The sequence below is a fragment of the Vigna unguiculata genome, chromosome 7 (assembly GCF_004118075.2).
Source record: "Vigna unguiculata cultivar IT97K-499-35 chromosome 7, ASM411807v1, whole genome shotgun sequence".
Lineage (NCBI taxonomy): Eukaryota > Viridiplantae > Streptophyta > Magnoliopsida > Fabales > Fabaceae > Vigna > Vigna unguiculata.
The window spans coordinates 27,258,767-27,278,712 of NC_040285.1; the positions used below are offsets into that span (position 1 = coordinate 27,258,767).

Genomic DNA, 19,946 nt, shown 5'->3' on the forward strand with positions numbered 1-19,946 from the left:
AAACAAAATTAAAAAATTCAAATAAAATATAAAATACAATACACATGAAATATATAAATAAAATAATTATAATAATATCAATAAAATAAATAAAATTAAAAAATAATTTAAATTAAAATAGTAAAACTTTAGTTTTATTATTTTAATTTAAATTATTTTTCAATTTTTTATTTCGTATTTTTATAACATATTTTTATTTTTTAAAGTAATTTTTTTTTAATTTATATGTTTTATAATTTTTAATACGTATTTTAAAATTGACTTAATTATTTTACTTACGGAAGTCGACTTCCGATAATGTTTTATGATTTTCTGAAGTCGACTTTTGGTAATGATTTTTGACTTCCGGAAGTCGACTTCTGGTGATATATTTTGACTTTCGAAAGTCGACTTCTGGTGATATATTTTGACTTTCAGAAGGCAACTTCCGGTGATATATTTTGATTTCCGGAAGTCATATATTTTGACTTCTGGAAGTCAACATCCGAAGATATTTTTGGGGTGTGATGTCCGTGAATTTTCTTAAATGATCAAAGGATATTTTGGGAATTTAGAGAAATTTTGGATGTGCAGAATAAATGCTTGGAAGTGTAGGAAGAAAGACCCTAAAAGTATACATTGATCATAACCTCCGGGATGTTAAAAGGAAAACTAAAGTATTTTACCGTGCCTTGCACGATTAAATTTTTATGAATTACTTATTATATTAAGAAGTTTAGTTTTAATTATCTTTAAATGGTAACTTTAAAAAATTAAATATAACACAAAATATTTTATGATATTTTTTTATGCTAAATGTAGCAAAATGAGTGTCAATCATTTGCATAGTATATTAATAAATTGTTTTTATGTTAGCTTAATTTGTCGTAGTTATCCTATTTAGGGAGTGAATAATTTTTCAAGTATAAATTTTATAATATGGAGTACATTGAAAATTTAAAATAGAATACAAAATAGTAGGAGAATTTTTTAATCCAAATTTTACATTGTGAAAATGCAAGAATATATATTACACGTGATACTTGTAAAAAACATTATAGTAAAAATAGCATAACTATAATGCATCTTGTATAATTTAATTAAATGCTGAAAGAGAAAATAATATGAAACAATAATTTTAGTCTTTATAAGTGAATATATATAATTTCTTAGACAAATAGATTCGATCATATTTTAAGTATTGACGTTCAATTTTATTAATAATTGTCGTAAAAGAAATAATTTAAACATTATTTGAAATTTGAACATCAAAAGTGAAAATAAATTTTTCAAGTATAAGCATCTTCAAGTTTGTTTCCTTACATGATTTATTCCACAACGTATTCATTCATTTTTTTTAAAACCAGGATAGTTCCATTATACATCTCGAAAATTGGTCAATAATTATCAACAGCATAATTGAAACTTCGACTTTTAAATTTAAGACGTGATTTCAGATTAAAAAAAAACCGTAATAATGTTAACATACTTTGAAATATGAACATAATCAGATCAGTAAATATTTTTATTTGAGGAATAACCAGAATCTAAGACATAAAAAGTATTGGATTTATAAGTTGATTGAAATAATATTAATAATCTTTCGTGAAATAGAACTTTCTAAAAACACAAATATGTCCTATATATAACCCGTACTTTTAAATAATTATATATATGTAATATAATTGTTTAAAAATATTTCATGTACTTAAAAAATTGTAATATTTTTTTAAATATGATTTAAATATTAAATTAAAAATAATATGTTGGATATATAATATAGATGAACAAAGAAATAATAACATGGGATGTAACTATATAATTTATGATATATGATGTAATTATGTTTACTAAATAATTGATTTAATATATACATGTAAAAACAATATAAAATCCAAGATTAAACATCTTTAGAATACATTTAAATTATTTTTAAAATCATAAAATGTATAGCATCCAGAACTTAAGAGTTTTTTTTTTCGTAGTTAAATAAAGAATTTATAAGCAGTACACGTCTTACAAATTAGCATATGCCTAATGACCAATATTTTACGCTATTTTCCGCAAATGTAATAATAATCAATGACCGTGATATAGGAAAATACTGCTTCATAGTTAAATTGAGAATTTATTTTATTTTTGAGAAAATACTTCGATTGAATATAAAATTAATTAAGTGAACTTAAAACTATTATATATATAAATAAAAAACTAATTATATAATAAATTATACAAATATATCTAATTAAAAAGTGATTATATTTTTGAGACCGCAGATTGTAAAAAAGAGTGGCGTTTGAGACTATTGTAGAAAGTGCATAACGGCTTGACTGGTGCAATGCACACGTGTGGAGTGAGATGAGTCCCTATAAAATGACTTCGCTTCCGCACTTATCTTCACTCACATTGTTTCTGATTCTGCTATCAGCATTCATCGAAGTTCGTTGATTCACTCAGTCTCTCACTCTCGTTCTTTCTAGCAAAATCTCATTCTTGTTCTGCAATGGCGGCCTTCACGGTGACGGAGCTGAAGCAAAAGTTGAAGGATGCGATCGAAAGGATCGTGGAAGATGAAGATTACTCCGTTCACACTGCAGACAAAGCTATCCGTGTTCTTTCTGCACTCAAGGATTTGAAGTGCACCGCTTCTACCTCAATCAACGTCGATCTAATGACACCCGTTCCCCCACTATTTCAATGCCCTCTCTCCGGTCACTTGATGACAGATCCTGTTATCTTGACCACTGGACAGGTTTTCTTTCTTTTTCTTTATTATTTTTCCTATTCAAGATTCACTCTTTCTTCATCGCCACGTATCAAGAACCTGTTATACCAAGAAAGGTGTTAAAGAAAGTAGTTGTCATAGGATATATAGGGTTTTCATTATTGATGAATGATGATGGTGCATGCAGACTTTTGATCGTCCAGTCATCCAGAGGTGGCTGAATGAAATCAACGGAGCTAACCCTTGTACCCAACTTGTTCTCAGTCACTGTATTCTCACTCCCAATTTCATGCTCCAAGGCATGATTTCAGAGTGGTGCAGAGAAAACGGAGTTAACCTGCCAAATCCCGTTTTCGACATGTACAACGAACCACTAACCGAGGCACACAGACACCGTTTGCGATCTCTGCTCTTCAAGCTGTCACTGTCACTTCCTGAGCAGAAAGCAGCTGCAAAGGAGCTTCGTGAGTTAGCAAAAAGAATGTCCGCAGTTCGAACAGTCCTCGGGAGCACGCAAATGATTAAGCTTTTGATGCATCCGTTATCATCCGGCACAGCTCCTCCGGACCCCGAACTCCAAGATGATTTGATCGGAACTTTTGTAAACCTCGCAATACACGACACGAACAAGAAGTTGTTGGCAGAAAACGAAAAAGTGGTCTCCTTTCTGATTGATTCGTTGAAATCCGGACAAGTTCAGACAAGAAGCAATGCAGCTGCAGCTTTTGCGTCGATGGCATCTCTTGATTCGAACAAGCATATAATTGGAAGGGCTGGAGCTATAAAATACTTGGTGGATTTACTTGAAGAGGGAGATCCGTCAGCCATGAAAGATGCTGAATCAGCCTTGTTCAAACTATGCTTTGTTCGTGAAAACATAGGGAGGACCGTGCGAGAAGGGGCAGTGCAGATTATTCTTGGGAAGATCGTTGACCGTATTCTTGTTGATGAGATGTTATCACTGTTGGCACTTCTTGCCACACATACTAATGCCGTGGCAGCGTTGGTGGATCATGGCGGTGTCCGTTTATTGCTTGATATCTTGAGGGATACCACAGTAGAAAGCGTGAAGGAAAACGGTGCTGTAATTCTACATCTAATCTGTTACCATGACAAAGAGAAAAGGGTGGAAATTAAAGAGGAAGAAGTGGCCAACGGCACATTCTCAAAGATTGTTCAAAACGGGTCCTCTAGGGCTAGAAGGAAAGCTAACTCCATCCTTCACTGTCTTGGCATAGGTAAGTCCACTTTGCAAAAGAGTCCGAATTCAAAGTCGGAAAACACTCAGAGTCCAAGCTCTGGTGCATGATCAAATTCTTCTATTTCTTGTTCTCTGAAACTGTATAGTGAAAGTAAGAAAATAAGACTTCTGGGTACAATAATATTGTAACACCACCTTCATTACCAATCATGAATAAATAGATTCATATTTTCTTCTCAAAATGCTTGCCAACTTTTGCAGTTATTGGTTTACTTTGTTGTTAGACATCTAGTTTTTAATTATTTTTGGTACTACATAATTAATTTTGATAGCTTGACACGTTACATATTCTGTCAATGGTGTGTTGAATTGCATTTTGGAAGTTTTTTCACACCCCGCACATAGATTTTTTATGATAAAACAAAATATTAGGGTTGTAAGTATTTAGATAAAAAGGTTTTGAACGAATAGAAGAAGTTATTGACATAAATTATTGCGAATAATAAAAGGAATGAATTCATGACGTTGTGCCAACATTGAATGCGATTTTGGTTTCCCTTATAATTTTTATTAAGTTAAAGTCAGCTAGGAATTTTTTTTATTTTTAATTTCATCCTAATTTCGGGATTATTTAAAATTGATTTAAAATTTGTGAAGTTTTTCTCCGATAAGAAATTAATTTTGACCCAAATTAACACTTTCGAGGTTCAAATTTGTAAAAACAAAGTAAACAATGCGGCCAAGATTCAAGTTAGAATCTTTGTTTTTATTGTATTTAAAAAAAAAACAAAGAAAGTGCTTATTTCCTTATTCTACCGTTTGTGCTTATTACTCTGCCCAGCTAGCTACTGCCAACCTAGCCCTAACCCTAATTCAGCTACGGTCAGTTGGAGTAAGATGTAATAACATAATATTTAATACATTTTAAATATTTAATGTAAAATTGTATATAATACTACATTATTGTAAAACATAATATTATTTTGTATTTAATGATTTCTTTCATAACATTTATCAAATGAAAATTAGGACTTCCATAAAAATAGTTTACATTTTAGTTTTTCAGAGTTATACAAGTCATTTCTTTATAAAGAAAAATTGGTGGTTCAATTAAACTTTTGTCACTGAAGTACGGCTAACTGAAAAAGAAGATAAAAGGAATCCATTAATGTAATAAATTAATTTTGTGTAAATATTGATAAATGTTTCTCTAAAATATTATTAGTAGCTGGTAATATTTTTGTTTTGAAGCATCGGTCATATAGTAATGTGAAAAGGCTAGCTGATAGGATCATCCCTCAACATGTACTGTGTTAGAGTGGACCACCACAGTTACTTGGTTGCCTTCAACCACTCTAATTATATATTATATTAATTTTCACAAATATAAATGGAATATAACCGTCAATGTAATTCATTTTTACTTTCTGAAAAAAAAAATCTCGCAAAAAATATATATAAAATGAAAGTAAGTTAGTAATATGAGAAGTGTCTCCATATTTTAATTAAAGGTAGAAGTTTAGAGTCCAATAATAGTGAACTCAAAAAACGTTGACTTTATCAGATTGCGGCCCCAAAGTATATCAAAGCCTAAGGACAAATAGAAACTCCTTTATCTTTTAGCAAAATAAAAGGAATATAAAACACCCTTTGAGAAATAGCCTTCACCTTCAGCTAAACAAGACTTGTGAACTATTTAAATTTTTTGTTTGCTTAACTTATTTTTTCCGAGGTTAATATTTCTTTTTAAATATTGTTTATTCATATAATTTGAAACCAACCTGATTTGTAATCAATATTGATATGGAAATTGACTTGCTTACCCTCCAAATTAATATATATTCTGACAAAAAGTTAACATGCACATACACATATTTATGTATATACATACATATTAAAAAGAAAAGAATTTGAAAAATGTAAATAATTATATCGTAATTTGTTAAGCCACTGACCTAGTACGTGGGTCGTGGATGGATAGCGGTAACTTGAAGAAGCCTGATTAATTTATTTCTGCACGTTTAATACAACTTGTTAAACGATTTTAGTGTTTTTTTTTTCTCTCTCTCTGTTTCTCCCACTTTTACTTTTGGAGGTGTCACTGTTGAAATCCCTTTCTCTGTTTTTGTTGGCAAACATAGAGATCCAAGTTTGGTATTATGCCGCTTCTAGAATGTTGAAGTACGATCCGATGATGTTATTGATGTCGGATCCATATCTAGGTTTACGTTGAAGAGCTGGTGAAGGAGCAACCGTGCTGTTGAAGTCACCATCAATGACGGAGACGGAAGAAGGGCTTACATGCTTCTCCGGTGAAGGGTGTTGGAGATGAGAAGAGAAAGAGGAAAACAAAAACGAAACTACATGTGCGAGGTGATTTCCGACAGTGTGGATGGATATTGTGGTCCACCTAGTCATGCTTCACCGTGTTGTCATGGCTAAGAAAAGATGTTTGCTTGGTGAAAGTGACAATAGATGGAATGAGTAGTTAATGCATGACTGCATCATCCTACCAAAACCAAGAGCATCATTCCAATAAAAGAGACACCACACAACCGTCACCAACAGCTACATTCACTATTACTATTAATTAACGTTAGACATTCTGACATTCATTCACTCCGCTTACAACACGTATCAGAATCATCCTAATCTCACTTCATCCAATGAATTCGAAACTTTATATAATATACCCACTCAAAACATAAATTTAAAAAACCAAAATACATTCGCTTCTTAATCCCTTATTAAAAACCAACACGCATCACTGTCATCCAAACACATTCATAAGAACTCCAGCTTAGCAGTGCTCGTGACACGAAAGCTGTACAAAACACTTGGAAATGAACCCCATAATTTTCTTCTGCAAAACCATGATAAATAAAGTCAAGAAAAGTTTAGTATACAGAATAAGTACTGATATATATTTATATATATGCAACACAAACATGGCATTAACATTAATAAGAAAAAAGAGAGTTTGATGAGACACCCGTTTGTTGGAAGTGTGGAGGAGTTCGGGAGGGATCTTATAGAGATCTTCGTCAACGGGTTTGGGAGTTCGCGGAACGGTGTCGTCTTGTTGCACCTGCATATGCTTCCTTCTTCTATCAGTCTTCCTTGCTTGTTCCTTCACTACGTACACTTTTCCTTTGTTAGCATTCCCATGCGGGCTCCTCTTTCCCTTGTTCCTCGTATCCTGCACCACAGTCACAAATTAAGTCAACTCCAACATCCTCAAAAAACGGTTTCATTTCATGGTTTGGCCATATCATGCATGAAGTTGAGGAGGTAATTAAGGAAACCTGTTTGGTATGATTTCGGAGGGGGAGAGGAGGTTTGTGGTGGAGACGAGTTTCAGCGGAGGAAGAGGTGTAACGAAGCAGACGGGGCTGTGTTGTACACTCGAAGTAGCGAGTGATTGGGAAGTCATTGGTTAAATCCCAGTTCCCAAACTCTGGAATGTGTGCGTCTTCCTTCCATTCCTATCACCATGAAGAAGCAATGATTAGTTATAACGATGAGTAGTGACTAAAAAGGAAGGGTACCAAAGAAGCTTACATCCATTTTGTGGAGGTGTGTGAAACCAAAACCAAAGGCAGAAAGAAAGTTGAGAGCAAAAAGGTTTTGATAAAGTGGGGAGGGAGGGTTTCCTAATAAACCTCAGACAGAGGTTGGTGTCTGAAAAGCGAGGGGTGAAGGGAAGGAGTGGAATAATGGTAAAAGCCTTTTTACACGGTTGAATTTATGATTATGACAGAGAATGAAGGGTGCAGTTTGAGGGTGCCAGAGTAGTGACCATAAACCATGTCTATGTAATAAAGGACCTGCCCAGGGCACTGCCGTCACAGACCATTTTTTTTTTCTACCACGAATCAGTTTCAACACAGAGAATATTAATAATAATAATAATATTAATAATAGTAAGAAGATGGTTGTTGTTGTTGTAATGGTATGGTATGGTAGTTGCTTTTGGTTCTGCAAAGTGATGTTGAGTGAAGGGGCCAATTGAATGAGAAGCAGCAAAGTACACAGGTATGGGAAAGGGACCCTCCATCGCCTTCTTATTCCTTTTCCCATTCCTACCTAATGGCCAGAAAAACCAGGCATTTAGTGAAAGACCAAGTGCAGCAGAAAAGTGGGTGTGTCTTACTGTGCACAAGTATGACCAATCTGAAAAAGCTTCGATTTTGAATGTTTATTGTTGCTGCCAAACTGTCACTGTTCACTCTGTCTTCTCCTCACTTATTGCACTTAAATTTGCCTTTGCCATCTATGTGTTTATCAGTTTATCTCCCAAATAATAATAAAAGTTGCCAAACTTTTTCAATGGGACCCAAGACACACCATTGATATGATTTCATTCAGGGAATGACCCATCTCATCCTTTAACACGGCTTCGTCATGTCCATTACCCCTTCTGTTGTACCTTTCAATTCTTGGAACAAAGCAAGGTTTTTTCTTCTCTATTTTACTTTATACATTTGTTTCTCTAAAGTGGATCTTACCATTTGTTTCATCTCATAACTCAGCAACTCTTGTTTCACAATTTGCAACCTTAAAAGTTATTAAACAAGAGATTGTAAATAATATAACCAAAGCACACTTAAACGCCAAAACTTGCTAAAACATTTACACCTCTAATGCTTGATAAAATTACTTCAGTCAAACGCCATGTGGGAGGTGTTCTTATTCATTGAAAGGGAAAAAAATGTGCACAGTGAAGTAAAAGCTATTAGATTAATTGGTTCCTTCATTGTTTTAAGTAAAGACTCCAAAACAGGATTGTTTTACTTAATTTTAACTAAAATTATTTTATAAAATTGATAGTTTTATAAAGTAGAGTACGAACACAGCCAAATTCCTTCCTAGAATCCTCAAAACTACAGGAAGGACCAGTGTTTGTTTTTGGTAGGAAACATGGTTCCTTTATTCGCATTTTGGCAACAACGAGGGACCAAAGCCAAAGAAAGAAAAATCCATTCCCACATATTTTTTACTGTCTTCTGTAACACGATGAACACATTCCCTTCGGTATAACACGATGAACACATTCCCTTCAGTTTATTTAGATATAAAACAAGCTGGAATCTCACTTGGAATAGCAGCAAGCAACAGCTGCCCAAGTGAAATTCAGGATATCTCTACTATATATCTAGTTGTGGAAACAATAGATATAGGCCTAGTGAACAACAGACAAATATTAAGGATGCTTGATTTTGAAGAATGAGTGTTAAAAATCAAAGAACCCACATATTATGTTGTATATATAGCTCAAACGAACGGTTGTGTTAGCAACAACCAGACTGCGGCACAAAATTAGAAATCAAGGTATTAAAGAACAAGCATGGATGGCTGTCCCTGGTGATGATCATCACAAGAGGTACCAAGGTTGATAATTTATTTATCGAGAGTAAACGCTTGATCCACTGCTGCTATTTTGGTCAAAAGGGTGACCACTTCCCACATCAGATTCCATGGTGCTTGTACGATCTAGCAAGTTATGGTCGGCATCCTCTGTCCTTCTGCTGCTGTTGTTTGAGTCAGAGTGATCACTCCCTTGTGACAGCCTCATGCTGCTACGAGCTGACATGGACCTTTCATCATCTGATGCCACACTGCTGCTACGGCAGCTTGAGGAAACGCTTCCATCCTCCGAGTCTTTGCTACTCTTTCTGCTAGACGATTTTTTACTGCTCTTGTGGCTTAAACCTCTCAGGGAAGATTTTCTGCTGCTCTTCTTCTGGCTTGGATCTTTGTGGGACTTTTTCCCGCTCTTCCGCCCAGAATCTTCACCAGAGGATTTTTGGCTTAGCTTCTGGCTTAACAGTTTCAGTGAAGATTTTTTGCTGCCTTTGCGACTGTTTTTAGAGGAAACCGCCGGCGGAAGTTGCCCGTCACCATCTACTGATGATCTACGGCTCCCCTTTCTGGATACTGATCCAGTTTCGCTTTCACTAGCACTGGGTGGTGCTGGCGCAGCAACAGGAGCAGCGGAAAGAAAACTGAGAGCAGTTACAACGTCACTGATAAAAGGTCGAGCTTCTGCTTCCTCCTGTAAGCACATGGATGCTATTGCAACAACTTGATTCAGATCTTTATCTGGGAAATTCCTTTTAAGAACCGGATCCGCCATATCTGGATATCTCTTCGGGTCCCTGAACAAGGGTGTTGCCTGCACAATCACATATATATCAGACATCCTTATCCTTGTATTACACGAAACCTCATTCTGATAAACAGCATAGGAGAGTGTTAAAACATGTTACCCATGCAACTAGATTTTGCTCTTCATTTGGTCTGGTAGTGTCTATGGCTCTTCGTCCGGTAATGAGCTCCAGCAAGATAACTCCGAAACTGTAGACGTCTGATTTCTTGCTGATTTGACCTGCTCTTACATACTCCGGAGCGCAGTAACCATTGTTGCCCATGAGTCTTGGAGGTCCGTTGTTCATCTTGTCTGCACCAAAAAGCTTGGCCATTCCAACATCACGGACTTTGGCTTTGAAATCATTGTCCACCAAGATGCTCGATGCTTTCAAATCCTTGAATATAATTGGAGGGTCTGCACTCTCGTGTAGGTACTCTAGCCCTTTAGAAGCACCCGCAACTATTTTCATTCTGTCAAACCAGCTTAGTGGTCCTTCATCCTCTTTATTCTCTGCCACACAACACAAAGTGCTCTCTATGTTTTAGATTTTGAAGCTTCTAACTCAGAAAACCAACATGCATAAAAAATCTGATGAAATGAAAGATATTGAGGAAAGAATGAAAAGGGTAATTAATTACCAAAAAGACGGCTTTCAAGAGTGCGCCCAGAAAACAACTCGTAAACCAAAAGACGTTGATCACCATCGGCACAATAACCAATGAGATTTACCAGATTCTCATGCTGCATCAGACTTAGATCAGAAACATCACCCAGAAATTCCTTACCGATCCCATTTCGATCGAGTTGCTTCACGGCCACAAGCTGGAGAGATGGATCCAGAGAAAACAAAAAGGAAATCAGAGATTATTGAGAATTTCTTTTCGCACTTCAAAGAAAAAGAAAGAATTCAAAGACTTATATATTACCTGGCCGGTGGCAGGAATTACTCCTTTGTATACTCTCCCGAAAATTCCTTCATCCAACAGACAATCCTGTCGGAAATTCTTTGTTGCTGTTGCTAGCTCACGGAACGTGAAAGCCCTTACCTTAATATTTTCAGGATCAACTGAGATTTGATCATCTGATTTTTGTTTCTTTATTTCTGCATGCCAATGGAACACGTACCACAATGTTTTAAGTCGCGAATAAAACCTCTACCATATTCAATTTTTCATTCATGCCAAGCTTCTATTATATTCTGTCACCCTTAGTCATTCTTATTATCATTTATAAACTAACCTCATCTTTGGTTAATTATCAAATCGATCCATCTTACCTGGTGCTGGTGCTGGTGCTGGTGCTGCTGCTGGTGCTCCTCCTGCTGCTGCTGCTGCTTCAGGTTCCGGTGCTGGTGCTGGAGCATCATGTTCCCTCTTGCTCAGGCTTTTCTTAGGTGCACAACAAGGGAAGCAATTCATGCTTATAACCTTTCACAGTGTGTATACCAAATAACGAATCTGGAAGAAATTATGGTGGAAGATTTGACAAAAACTTCTCAACAAATTTACTTTGACGCAGAAACGATGACAAAAATATCTCTCTCACTGAACTATAGGTTGAATCAATGAATAGAAAGTTGCAAAACTAAAGAACGAGGGCCCCCCAAATGACATTGAAGGACCCTTGTCCTGTGAAAGAAGCAGAAACTACAAGAAAGCTGAAGAGATGACCAGAGGAGGAAGAAAGGATGGTGAAACTATGCATAAACGACAAGGTTAATCTCCTGCAATGAGGAAAAAGTGGGTGATTTGAGGGGACTTGAACACGAGGTGTCGTTTTAGATGGATTCCAAAATATGTGGAAATCAAGTTTCAGGTTTTTTTAGGATAAAATCAGTTAATGATAACCGTTTCCTTTGTTTTCATTTGGTTATTTAAGGTCATATTTTGACTTTTCTCCATTTTACATAGAAACATACGTATGGTTATCGTTTTTCGTCAGAGGTATATGGTTAACGTCAACTACTATATATGTTTTTTTTTACGTGGTTCATTTCAACCATTCAAAGAGGCTAAAAATAGTTGTCTTTTTCTCTTCTCTTTCATAAAACAGTCTGTTCTCCTTTTAGTAAAAGAAGAACAGAATTTCTTACAAATTTAGTTTTGTCTCTTTGATAATTTTATCATGAAATGAAATTCATCGTGGTAAACTAATTTGCATTCTCGTAAGAAAATGGTTTTGATCTAATATTATATATCGCATTTCTTTATTAATTGCATAAGATAAAAAAGTATCATTCTTATTTTTTTGTTATTAACTTTTGTAATAAAAATATTTGGTTATTTAATCTATTAATTTTTATCTGGTTGACTATATTCGTAGGTTTTCTTTAATTAAGATATGAAAAGAGTTAATTAACAATTACAGCAGTTGGTGAATGAAAGGTTATGCTAATTACTCAAAATTTGGCAATAATAATATGGGGGAAAAAATATTCGTAACCCCTATCTATCCACCACTATACACAGACTTTGATTCTTAAAGTTTATAAATTTGTGAAATCTATTAGTCAACAATAATAAGTCCTTAATATTCTATGCCTACAATAACTCATCGGTTATTGTGAGAAAATATTTGTACATGTCTAAGGCTATGTTCTTTTGAAAGGAATGATTAGATGGAGAGGGAGAAGAAAAGATAGTAAGGATTTGCGGGTGAAGTTGGTGTTGTTTCTTTTAAGTGATTCAGAGATAATTCTATAATAAATTAGAGAGTGAAGTTTGTGACTGAATTCACTGATGTGATATATTAAAAATAACTTTTAATAGAAAAAAAAGAGTTAGGTTACCAAAATGTCCCTATTGTTATAGGTAATATAAAATTATATATAAATAATTTAAAATTATTTTATAAATTTTATTGAATGCTTAAAATTATATAAAAAATATTTATAAAAAATGAATGATACAATATATTTTATATAAAAATAAATATAATATATAAGGTGAAAAATAATTAATTTATATGGAAACTTTTTTTCTTGTTAATAGTAAGTTTAGAAGTAATAATTTTTTATTATAACCATAATAAATTATTATCGTTAACATAGAATTAAGAAAGTGAACTAAAACCACGTGTATTGATTTTAACCGTTAGATCACATGTAACCAAAATTAAATAATGAAGGGTCATTTGGTAAATCCAATTGTGTCACCCTCCCATCTCACTATAGATGGTGAGATTAAATTTTCAGTCAATCCTTCTAATCATCTCCTCCCATCACCTTGTATCACCTCCAAAAGAACATACTACTCACATCCTAATCATCTCTTCCCATTTCTCATGAATAGTACATTCACCCAAAAGAACACAACTTAAGAGTTAATGAAATTTAATGAAAACAAAAAAGAAAACATGTTTTAAGTAGAAGAGACAAATTAATATAAAAATCTATGCGTTATTTTTACTCTATTTATTTTTTGAAAAAAAAAAGTATTTTAAGGAAGAAAATCGGGTTTATTAAGAGAGACTCCAGGATATGGATATTATAAAAAACGAAATTATTTATAGATAAAACTTTTCGGTAATCACTAAAATATGTCATAACTTTTAGCATCAACACAAAATTCATCAGAAAAATTCAACGATAACTTTTTTTAATAGATAAAAAGTTTGTCAATAATTATCAAAAACCACAAATTCATAAGTAATTATTTATTTTTAATTATTTATAGAAAAAATTCGGTGATAATTATACGTTAATTATTATGGAAAGATTTGTGATTGTCACTAAAATTCATTATAAAATCGTGATTTAGTTCTTCTTTCTCCACCTTTTTTTTTCTTTTTCTTCGTCTTCTTCTCCTTCACCTTTCTCCACCTCCTTTGATGACTCCTCTTCTAATGACGGTGGTTCCTCCTCGTTCTTTCTCTCTTTTTCCTCCACCTCCTCCTCCCTTTCTTCCTCCATCACTATCACCATGGCCTCCATTATTGCTTTGTCGTTGTGTCACTGTAGAGATGTCGCCACTCCTCCTCTCATCCTTATTATTCATTCTCCTTCTCTTCTTCTTTACTCATCTTCAACTAATTTATAAACACATTTCATCGAATTTGGATGAAAATTTGGCAATCATTTCTCTGACGAATTTATCGATGCATTTACTGACTAAGTCTAAAAATTAAGTTGTCGACGAATTTACTGATGGATTTTCAACAAACTCAATTATTAATTAACAAAAAAATTTTAGAAAAAAAATCATTATCAACAAATTTACTAATTGATTTAAAAAAAATCAATTACCAATATATTTATCGACAAATTTAATAATGAAATAATCAAAGCCCAAACCAAAAATTAGCGCCCTTTTAATAATAAAATTTAGTGACATATTTTTCTATCAATAAACGAAATTATAAGTTACCAACGAGTTTTATCGACGAATTTTACCAAAATTCATTACTGATGAAAAATTTTGTTGGTAATTAAAATTCTAATTTACCAACAAAATTTTTGTCAATAATTAAAATTGTAATTAGTGATGAACATTATTGTTAGTAACTAAAATTTAAATATTTGTACGTAAAATTTGTTGGTAAATCAAAATTATAGATGAATTTATTTCAATTTATAATTAAACATATTCTTATATGGGAAGAGTCTATGTCTTCCAATTTCAATTTATAATTAAGCATATTTTTATAATGGGAAGAGTCTATGTCTTCCGGTCAAGGGATCTCGCTTTCATCTATCGAAGGCCACTGAAAATGCACTCCACCACTTCCTAGGATGAATGGTTGGAGGAGCACTAGGAGAAAAATGGGTGACGTCGACATATCAATGGAGGAGGGTGTGAAGGGGGGATATAGATGATGAAGGAGGAAAGGAGAAAAAATGAACAGGAGAAAAGGACACAAACATGAACACGTAAGTCAACATGTGAACACACATCGACAACGTGATTTATGATATCAACAAATCTTTAAGATATAATTATTCATTTTGGTCTCCTAATTTTTTGTTTTAGTTCGATTTAGTACTCATATTCTTGGTTGGTTCAATTTAATACCTCAATTATTTAAAAGGGTTCAATTTGGTCATCTCTGTTAAGTTGGAGTTAACACCGTGTTCGTACAGGACACGTGTCAAGCTGTGAAATTTTTTAATTTTTTTTAGGTTTTTTTTTAATTTTTTTTTTCTAAAAATTTATAATCTGACACGTGTTAGGTTACCATCCTGCCACGTGACAGTTTACAGTCATGACACGTGGCAATGGTAAATTTTTTTTCCAATTTAGTCCTCTATTTTAAATTTTTTGTTCAATTTAGTACCCTTATTTTTTAAAACAATCCAATTTTGTTCTTTCCAATTTGAGACCAAATTAGTAAATAAACTTAATTAAAACTTATATATACATGTTACAATATTTTGTTTAATATATACATCAAATTACTTCACCTAAATACTCAAATTATTTTATTTTTTATATTTTTACCTTTATAATTTTTTACACTTGTAAAAAATAAAATAATTTGAATATTTAGGTGTAATGATTTGATGTATAAATTCAAAACAATTATTTTAATATGTATATATAAGTTATAATTAAACTTATTTACTAATTTGGTCTCAATTTGGAAATGACAAAAATGGATCGTTTTAAATAATTAGAGTACTAAATTGAACCAAAAATTTTAATAGAGGACTAAATTGAAAACAAATTATACCATTGTCATGTGTCATGATTGTAAATTGTCACGTGCCATGACAGTAACCTGACATGTGGCAAATTATACATTTTTAGAAGAAAAAAAATGAAAAAGTTAAAAAATTTCGCGGTTTGACACGTGTCCGATACGGATACGGTATTAACTCCAACTTAACATAAATGACCAAATTGAACCCTTTCAAATAAGTTGGGTACTAAATTGAACCAACAAAAAAATATGAAGACTAAATTGAACTAAACCAAAATATTAAAGGACCAAATTAGTAATTATACCAATATTTAATGTCATTTTGTCACGATGATTACATTCAATCATTAATAATTTTGAAGATGAAAATTATTCAAAGTTTGAGATACAAATCAAATACAATTTCAAATGAAAGTTAAGGAATTTAAAACATATTTAACTCTTTTGTTTGTTTTTTTTTAATAAATTAACAATGATTTTCTTTGTTTTATATAAACATAATATGCTAAATAAAAACTCAAATAAAATTATATATAAACAAATTAATTTTTTAAACATAAATTTAAAGTAAAAGTCACAATCTTTCTTACCTGTATTTACATTTATATTTGTACTAAAACTATATATAAAAATGTAAAAGATGATTAAGAAACTTAATCCTATATTTTATAACTATTTATTTTCGCTCTAAAATAATATTTTGTCAAGAATATACTTTTTATTATAACAAAAATTCAAATTTTCTGAAAATCCAAGTCTTTTTATATAATTAATACATTCAATTTTGTTGTGATAATAAATCTCTTAACTTTCACATTTTAAAATTTAATTTTATCTTTACCTAAAAGAACTCAATGCTATTCCGTCAAAAATATAAAAGTTTAAAGTCATCAACTGAAAATATAGTTCAAGAATACAGGGTCATTCATAAAAAGAAAAACCATAAAAAATAGTGTGAAATTTAAATGAGAGAGGATAGGAACACGTCAAAGGATGTAGTAGGAAACATCTTAAGAAAATCTAAAAGAACACGCTTATAGTTTGAGAGAGTTAATGTAAAGGCTGAGTCAGTAGTTGACGAAGAAGACTTGGGCGATGTTGAGATAGAAGGAAATGAACGATAATAAGCAACCTCGTGTTGAAGTTTGAGTCTTCTTCCTTCATAGTTGATTTCTCCAACCAAAAGAAAGAGGATGAAGGAGGAAGAGTTGCCTGAAGGATGCATCGCAGAGATATTATCCTACGCTGCCACTCCTGCAGATGTTCTTAACCTCTCCCTCGTTTCCAAGGCCTTTGCTTCTGCTGCTGAATACGACACTGTGTGGGATCGTTTTATCCCTTCCGATCTCTCCTCTTTCCTTCCCTCTTCCTCCATCCCTTCCTCTACCTCTAAGAAGGCTCTCTATCACGCTCTTTCCGACAACCCCACAATCATCGATCAGGGTAAAAAGGTATGCAACGCAATGTTTGATCCATTGTCTGGGAAGTGAAACAGTGTTGTCTTGCGTTGTGTCCTGTCACTGAATTTCTTCATGCAGAGTTTTCAATTGGAGAAGAGGAGTGGGAAGAAGTGTTTCATGCTTTCCGCCAGAGATCTCCACATTATATGGGGTGGCACTTCTCAATATTGGAAGTGGACAAACTTGCCACAGTCCAGGTAAGCTTCTGTTCACTTTTCCTTTTCTTTTACCGTAGAATACTCTGCTTTTTGTTTAGTCTCAGGGAGTCTACCTCATTGTAGTACCGATATCGTGAAATAAAGTTAATAATGGCGTAATTTAACTTGGGTGATCTGATACCAGATTAATAACGGACGAAATTATATGTCCGAGAAATAGAAATCTCATTACTATATTTATTTTTAAACGATGACTCTTGTTCTTTCATATCAAAATCAGAACTATGATAATTAATTGTCGTCAAGGAACTCTCTCGACTTTCTCTTCTCTATTTTTTGCTCATCCCAAAAAATTCACTCTCTTTTCCTTAATCTCTAATGTATATATAGAATCTTTCAGGCAATTGTTATCTTGCTGTCAGATTTATAGCTAATTAACCTACCCACTTCTCCACTATTCTCTCCTGAAATCTCGCCAGGGATTGTTCCTAAAATTCAAGGATATTTGCTTGTCAGTTACTACTTATTTTACGCATTCTTTCTGCGCCAAGTTTCCTCCTTTTCGGCGGTTGTTGGGCCATATCACTGGGCCATCTGCCTGTGTACAGGAACGTCTTTACAGTTTGGTCGAGCTATCCGGCTTACCACTAGACGAGCTATTCGACTTACTATTGGATGAGCTATCCGACTTATCATTGGACGAGTTGTCCGACTTCCATTGGACAAGCTATCTGACTTACCGCTGGACAAGCTATCTGACTTACCACTGGACGAGCTATCCGACTTATCATTGAACGAGCTATCCAACTTATCATTATAAAAATCTTTGATGAACTAAGTATTACTCGGATTCTGACTTGGAGACAAGGAGAGTACATGATCCTATGCTAATGGAATTTAAGTCTAACTTAATTCCACAAAACCAGCTTGTAAGATCAAATTTGTATTTATTTATATATTATGAAATTGTCTCTGAGGTGGCACTTTCAACATAACCGAAACAATTTCCTATTTCCATCATGAATTTGATTCTTTATAAGGCATGTCTTTAATTTGGTGCGGTTCTTGTGTTGTTGGGTTCCAAGCATGCAGGTTTGAAGAAGTTGCGAGGCTTTATGCTGTGTGCTGGTTAGAGATCGATGGGAAGATAAACATCCGTGTCTTGTCCCCAAACACTCTCTACGCAGCTTTTCTAGTGTTCAAGATGATCGATGCCAGCGGATTCCACCACCATCCTGTGGAGTTATCAGTAGGGGTTCTTGGAGGCAGTAGCAGTTCCAGAAATGTTTGTTTGGATCCCAGCTTAGAAGTTGACGAACAGGATGAGACTTTCCTGGGACTGCAACGTCCCAGTGAGAGAAAAGATGGGTGGCTGGAGATTGAGATGGGAGAGTTCTTCAATTCAGGCATGGAAGAAGATGAACTGCATATGAAAATCAAGGAAACAACCAGCAATATGTGGAAACACGGTTTCATTCTTGAAGGGATTGAAGTTAGGCCTAAACATGTTCGCTAGAGTCGCAGTTTCTGTTGTCCCTGTATTGTTCTTTTCATTTTACTTTAAGACAAATATGAACTTGCTGTTTTTAAATGTGTGCTTTCATCGGTTCGTTTATGTATCTTTGAGAGATTTTAAAATAAATAATCATGTTTTTGGTCTGTCTGGTACTGAAGGAATATGAAGAAAATACAGTGTGTTGACTGTGAAAAATTGCTACTATGATCTGTCATTAGAAAAAAAAAAGTCTGTTCATTATCATAATCTTAATATTGATTTTTTTAGATATGAAAATTTAACTATTATGATGTTTGCATGGTTTATCTTTAAGAACTTCTACCACCTAAAAGATTTTTAAATTGTTTAATTAAACTGTATGAGTTACTAGGTTTTACAGAATTTATGTACTGTGAAATTATTTCAAGCTACAAATTAAACATAAGTAAGTTGATTTAGTTATTTAGCAGTGATGAAAGATGATGATACGTCTTGTTCATTCTGGTTTTACAGTTGTGGCAACAGAGGCCACCGTTACAGTTAACAAATATTGATATTTTATTTTCAAGATTGTGTTATCCAATTCTTAGATGATTCACTTACTGTTTTTCTAAATTGGCTTTCTTAACTATGTTATGTGTACTTATTTATTTTAATGTCAATCTGAATTTATTGTGAGAAATATTTTAATATGATTTAAAAAATAAATAATAAAAGTAAAAATTTTAGTGTTATTCATATTTTTATGGACTTTTAATTTTATAAGTTAATGTTATTTATTGTTAATAATTATATTTTTTATTACAATTTACTCATTTATCTCTCTTTATTATCTATAAATGTCATTTAGGTGCATGAGAAAATATATAACAAACAACAACAAACATTAGCACTAAAGTTTTCTTAAAAATGTTCTTTTTTTCTCTTAAAATAATGGTGTTCAATTCATAAGGTTTCAGAGTTCCTTCACTGCACTCGATTAATCTAATGAATCATTTTCTCTCTCAAAATAATATTATGCGTGTCTCAACCCAAATTCTTTCTATCCTTTCTTCGTCTATTTTTTATCTCTTATTATTATTATTATTATATTTAGATATCTTATTAATATTTTTAATTTATATATGCCTTAATATTATC

At 33.0% G+C, this 19,946-nt stretch overlaps 4 protein-coding genes across 4 annotated transcripts; 2 read left to right on the forward strand and 2 right to left on the reverse strand.

The window, feature by feature from the left end:
• Positions 1–2,482: 2,482 nt before the first annotated feature.
• LOC114191350 (U-box domain-containing protein 9-like) lies at positions 2,483–4,013 on the forward strand. Its single transcript, XM_028080520.1, has 2 exons — positions 2,483–2,731; positions 2,892–4,013. The coding sequence occupies exons 1-2, from the start codon at positions 2,483–2,485 to the stop codon at positions 4,011–4,013; spliced, it is 1,371 nt and encodes a 456-aa protein (XP_027936321.1).
• Positions 4,014–5,881: 1,868 nt separating this feature from the next.
• On the reverse strand, positions 5,882–7,734 carry LOC114192761. Its single transcript, XM_028082572.1, has 4 exons — positions 7,467–7,734; positions 7,211–7,390; positions 6,898–7,104; positions 5,882–6,768 (listed from the first exon to the last, which is right to left on the reverse strand). The coding sequence occupies exons 1-4, from the start codon at positions 7,470–7,472 to the stop codon at positions 6,706–6,708; spliced, it is 456 nt and encodes a 151-aa protein (XP_027938373.1). The 5' UTR covers positions 7,473–7,734; the 3' UTR covers positions 5,882–6,705.
• A 1,134-nt stretch (positions 7,735–8,868) lies between these two features.
• LOC114190896 (probable serine/threonine-protein kinase PBL25) lies at positions 8,869–11,790 on the reverse strand. Its single transcript, XM_028079966.1, has 5 exons — positions 11,333–11,790; positions 10,983–11,158; positions 10,695–10,878; positions 10,175–10,566; positions 8,869–10,080 (listed from the first exon to the last, which is right to left on the reverse strand). Exons 1-5 carry the CDS (start codon positions 11,472–11,474, stop codon positions 9,310–9,312), a joined length of 1,665 nt encoding a protein of 554 aa, XP_027935767.1. The 5' UTR covers positions 11,475–11,790; the 3' UTR covers positions 8,869–9,309.
• A 4,931-nt stretch (positions 11,791–16,721) lies between these two features.
• Positions 16,722–18,984, forward strand: LOC114189822 (F-box protein PP2-B10-like). The gene is made up of 3 exons (XM_028078522.1): positions 16,722–17,144; positions 17,232–17,350; positions 18,404–18,984. The coding sequence occupies exons 1-3, from the start codon at positions 16,887–16,889 to the stop codon at positions 18,825–18,827; spliced, it is 801 nt and encodes a 266-aa protein (XP_027934323.1). The 5' UTR covers positions 16,722–16,886; the 3' UTR covers positions 18,828–18,984.
• The last annotated feature ends 962 nt before the right edge of the window (positions 18,985–19,946 follow it).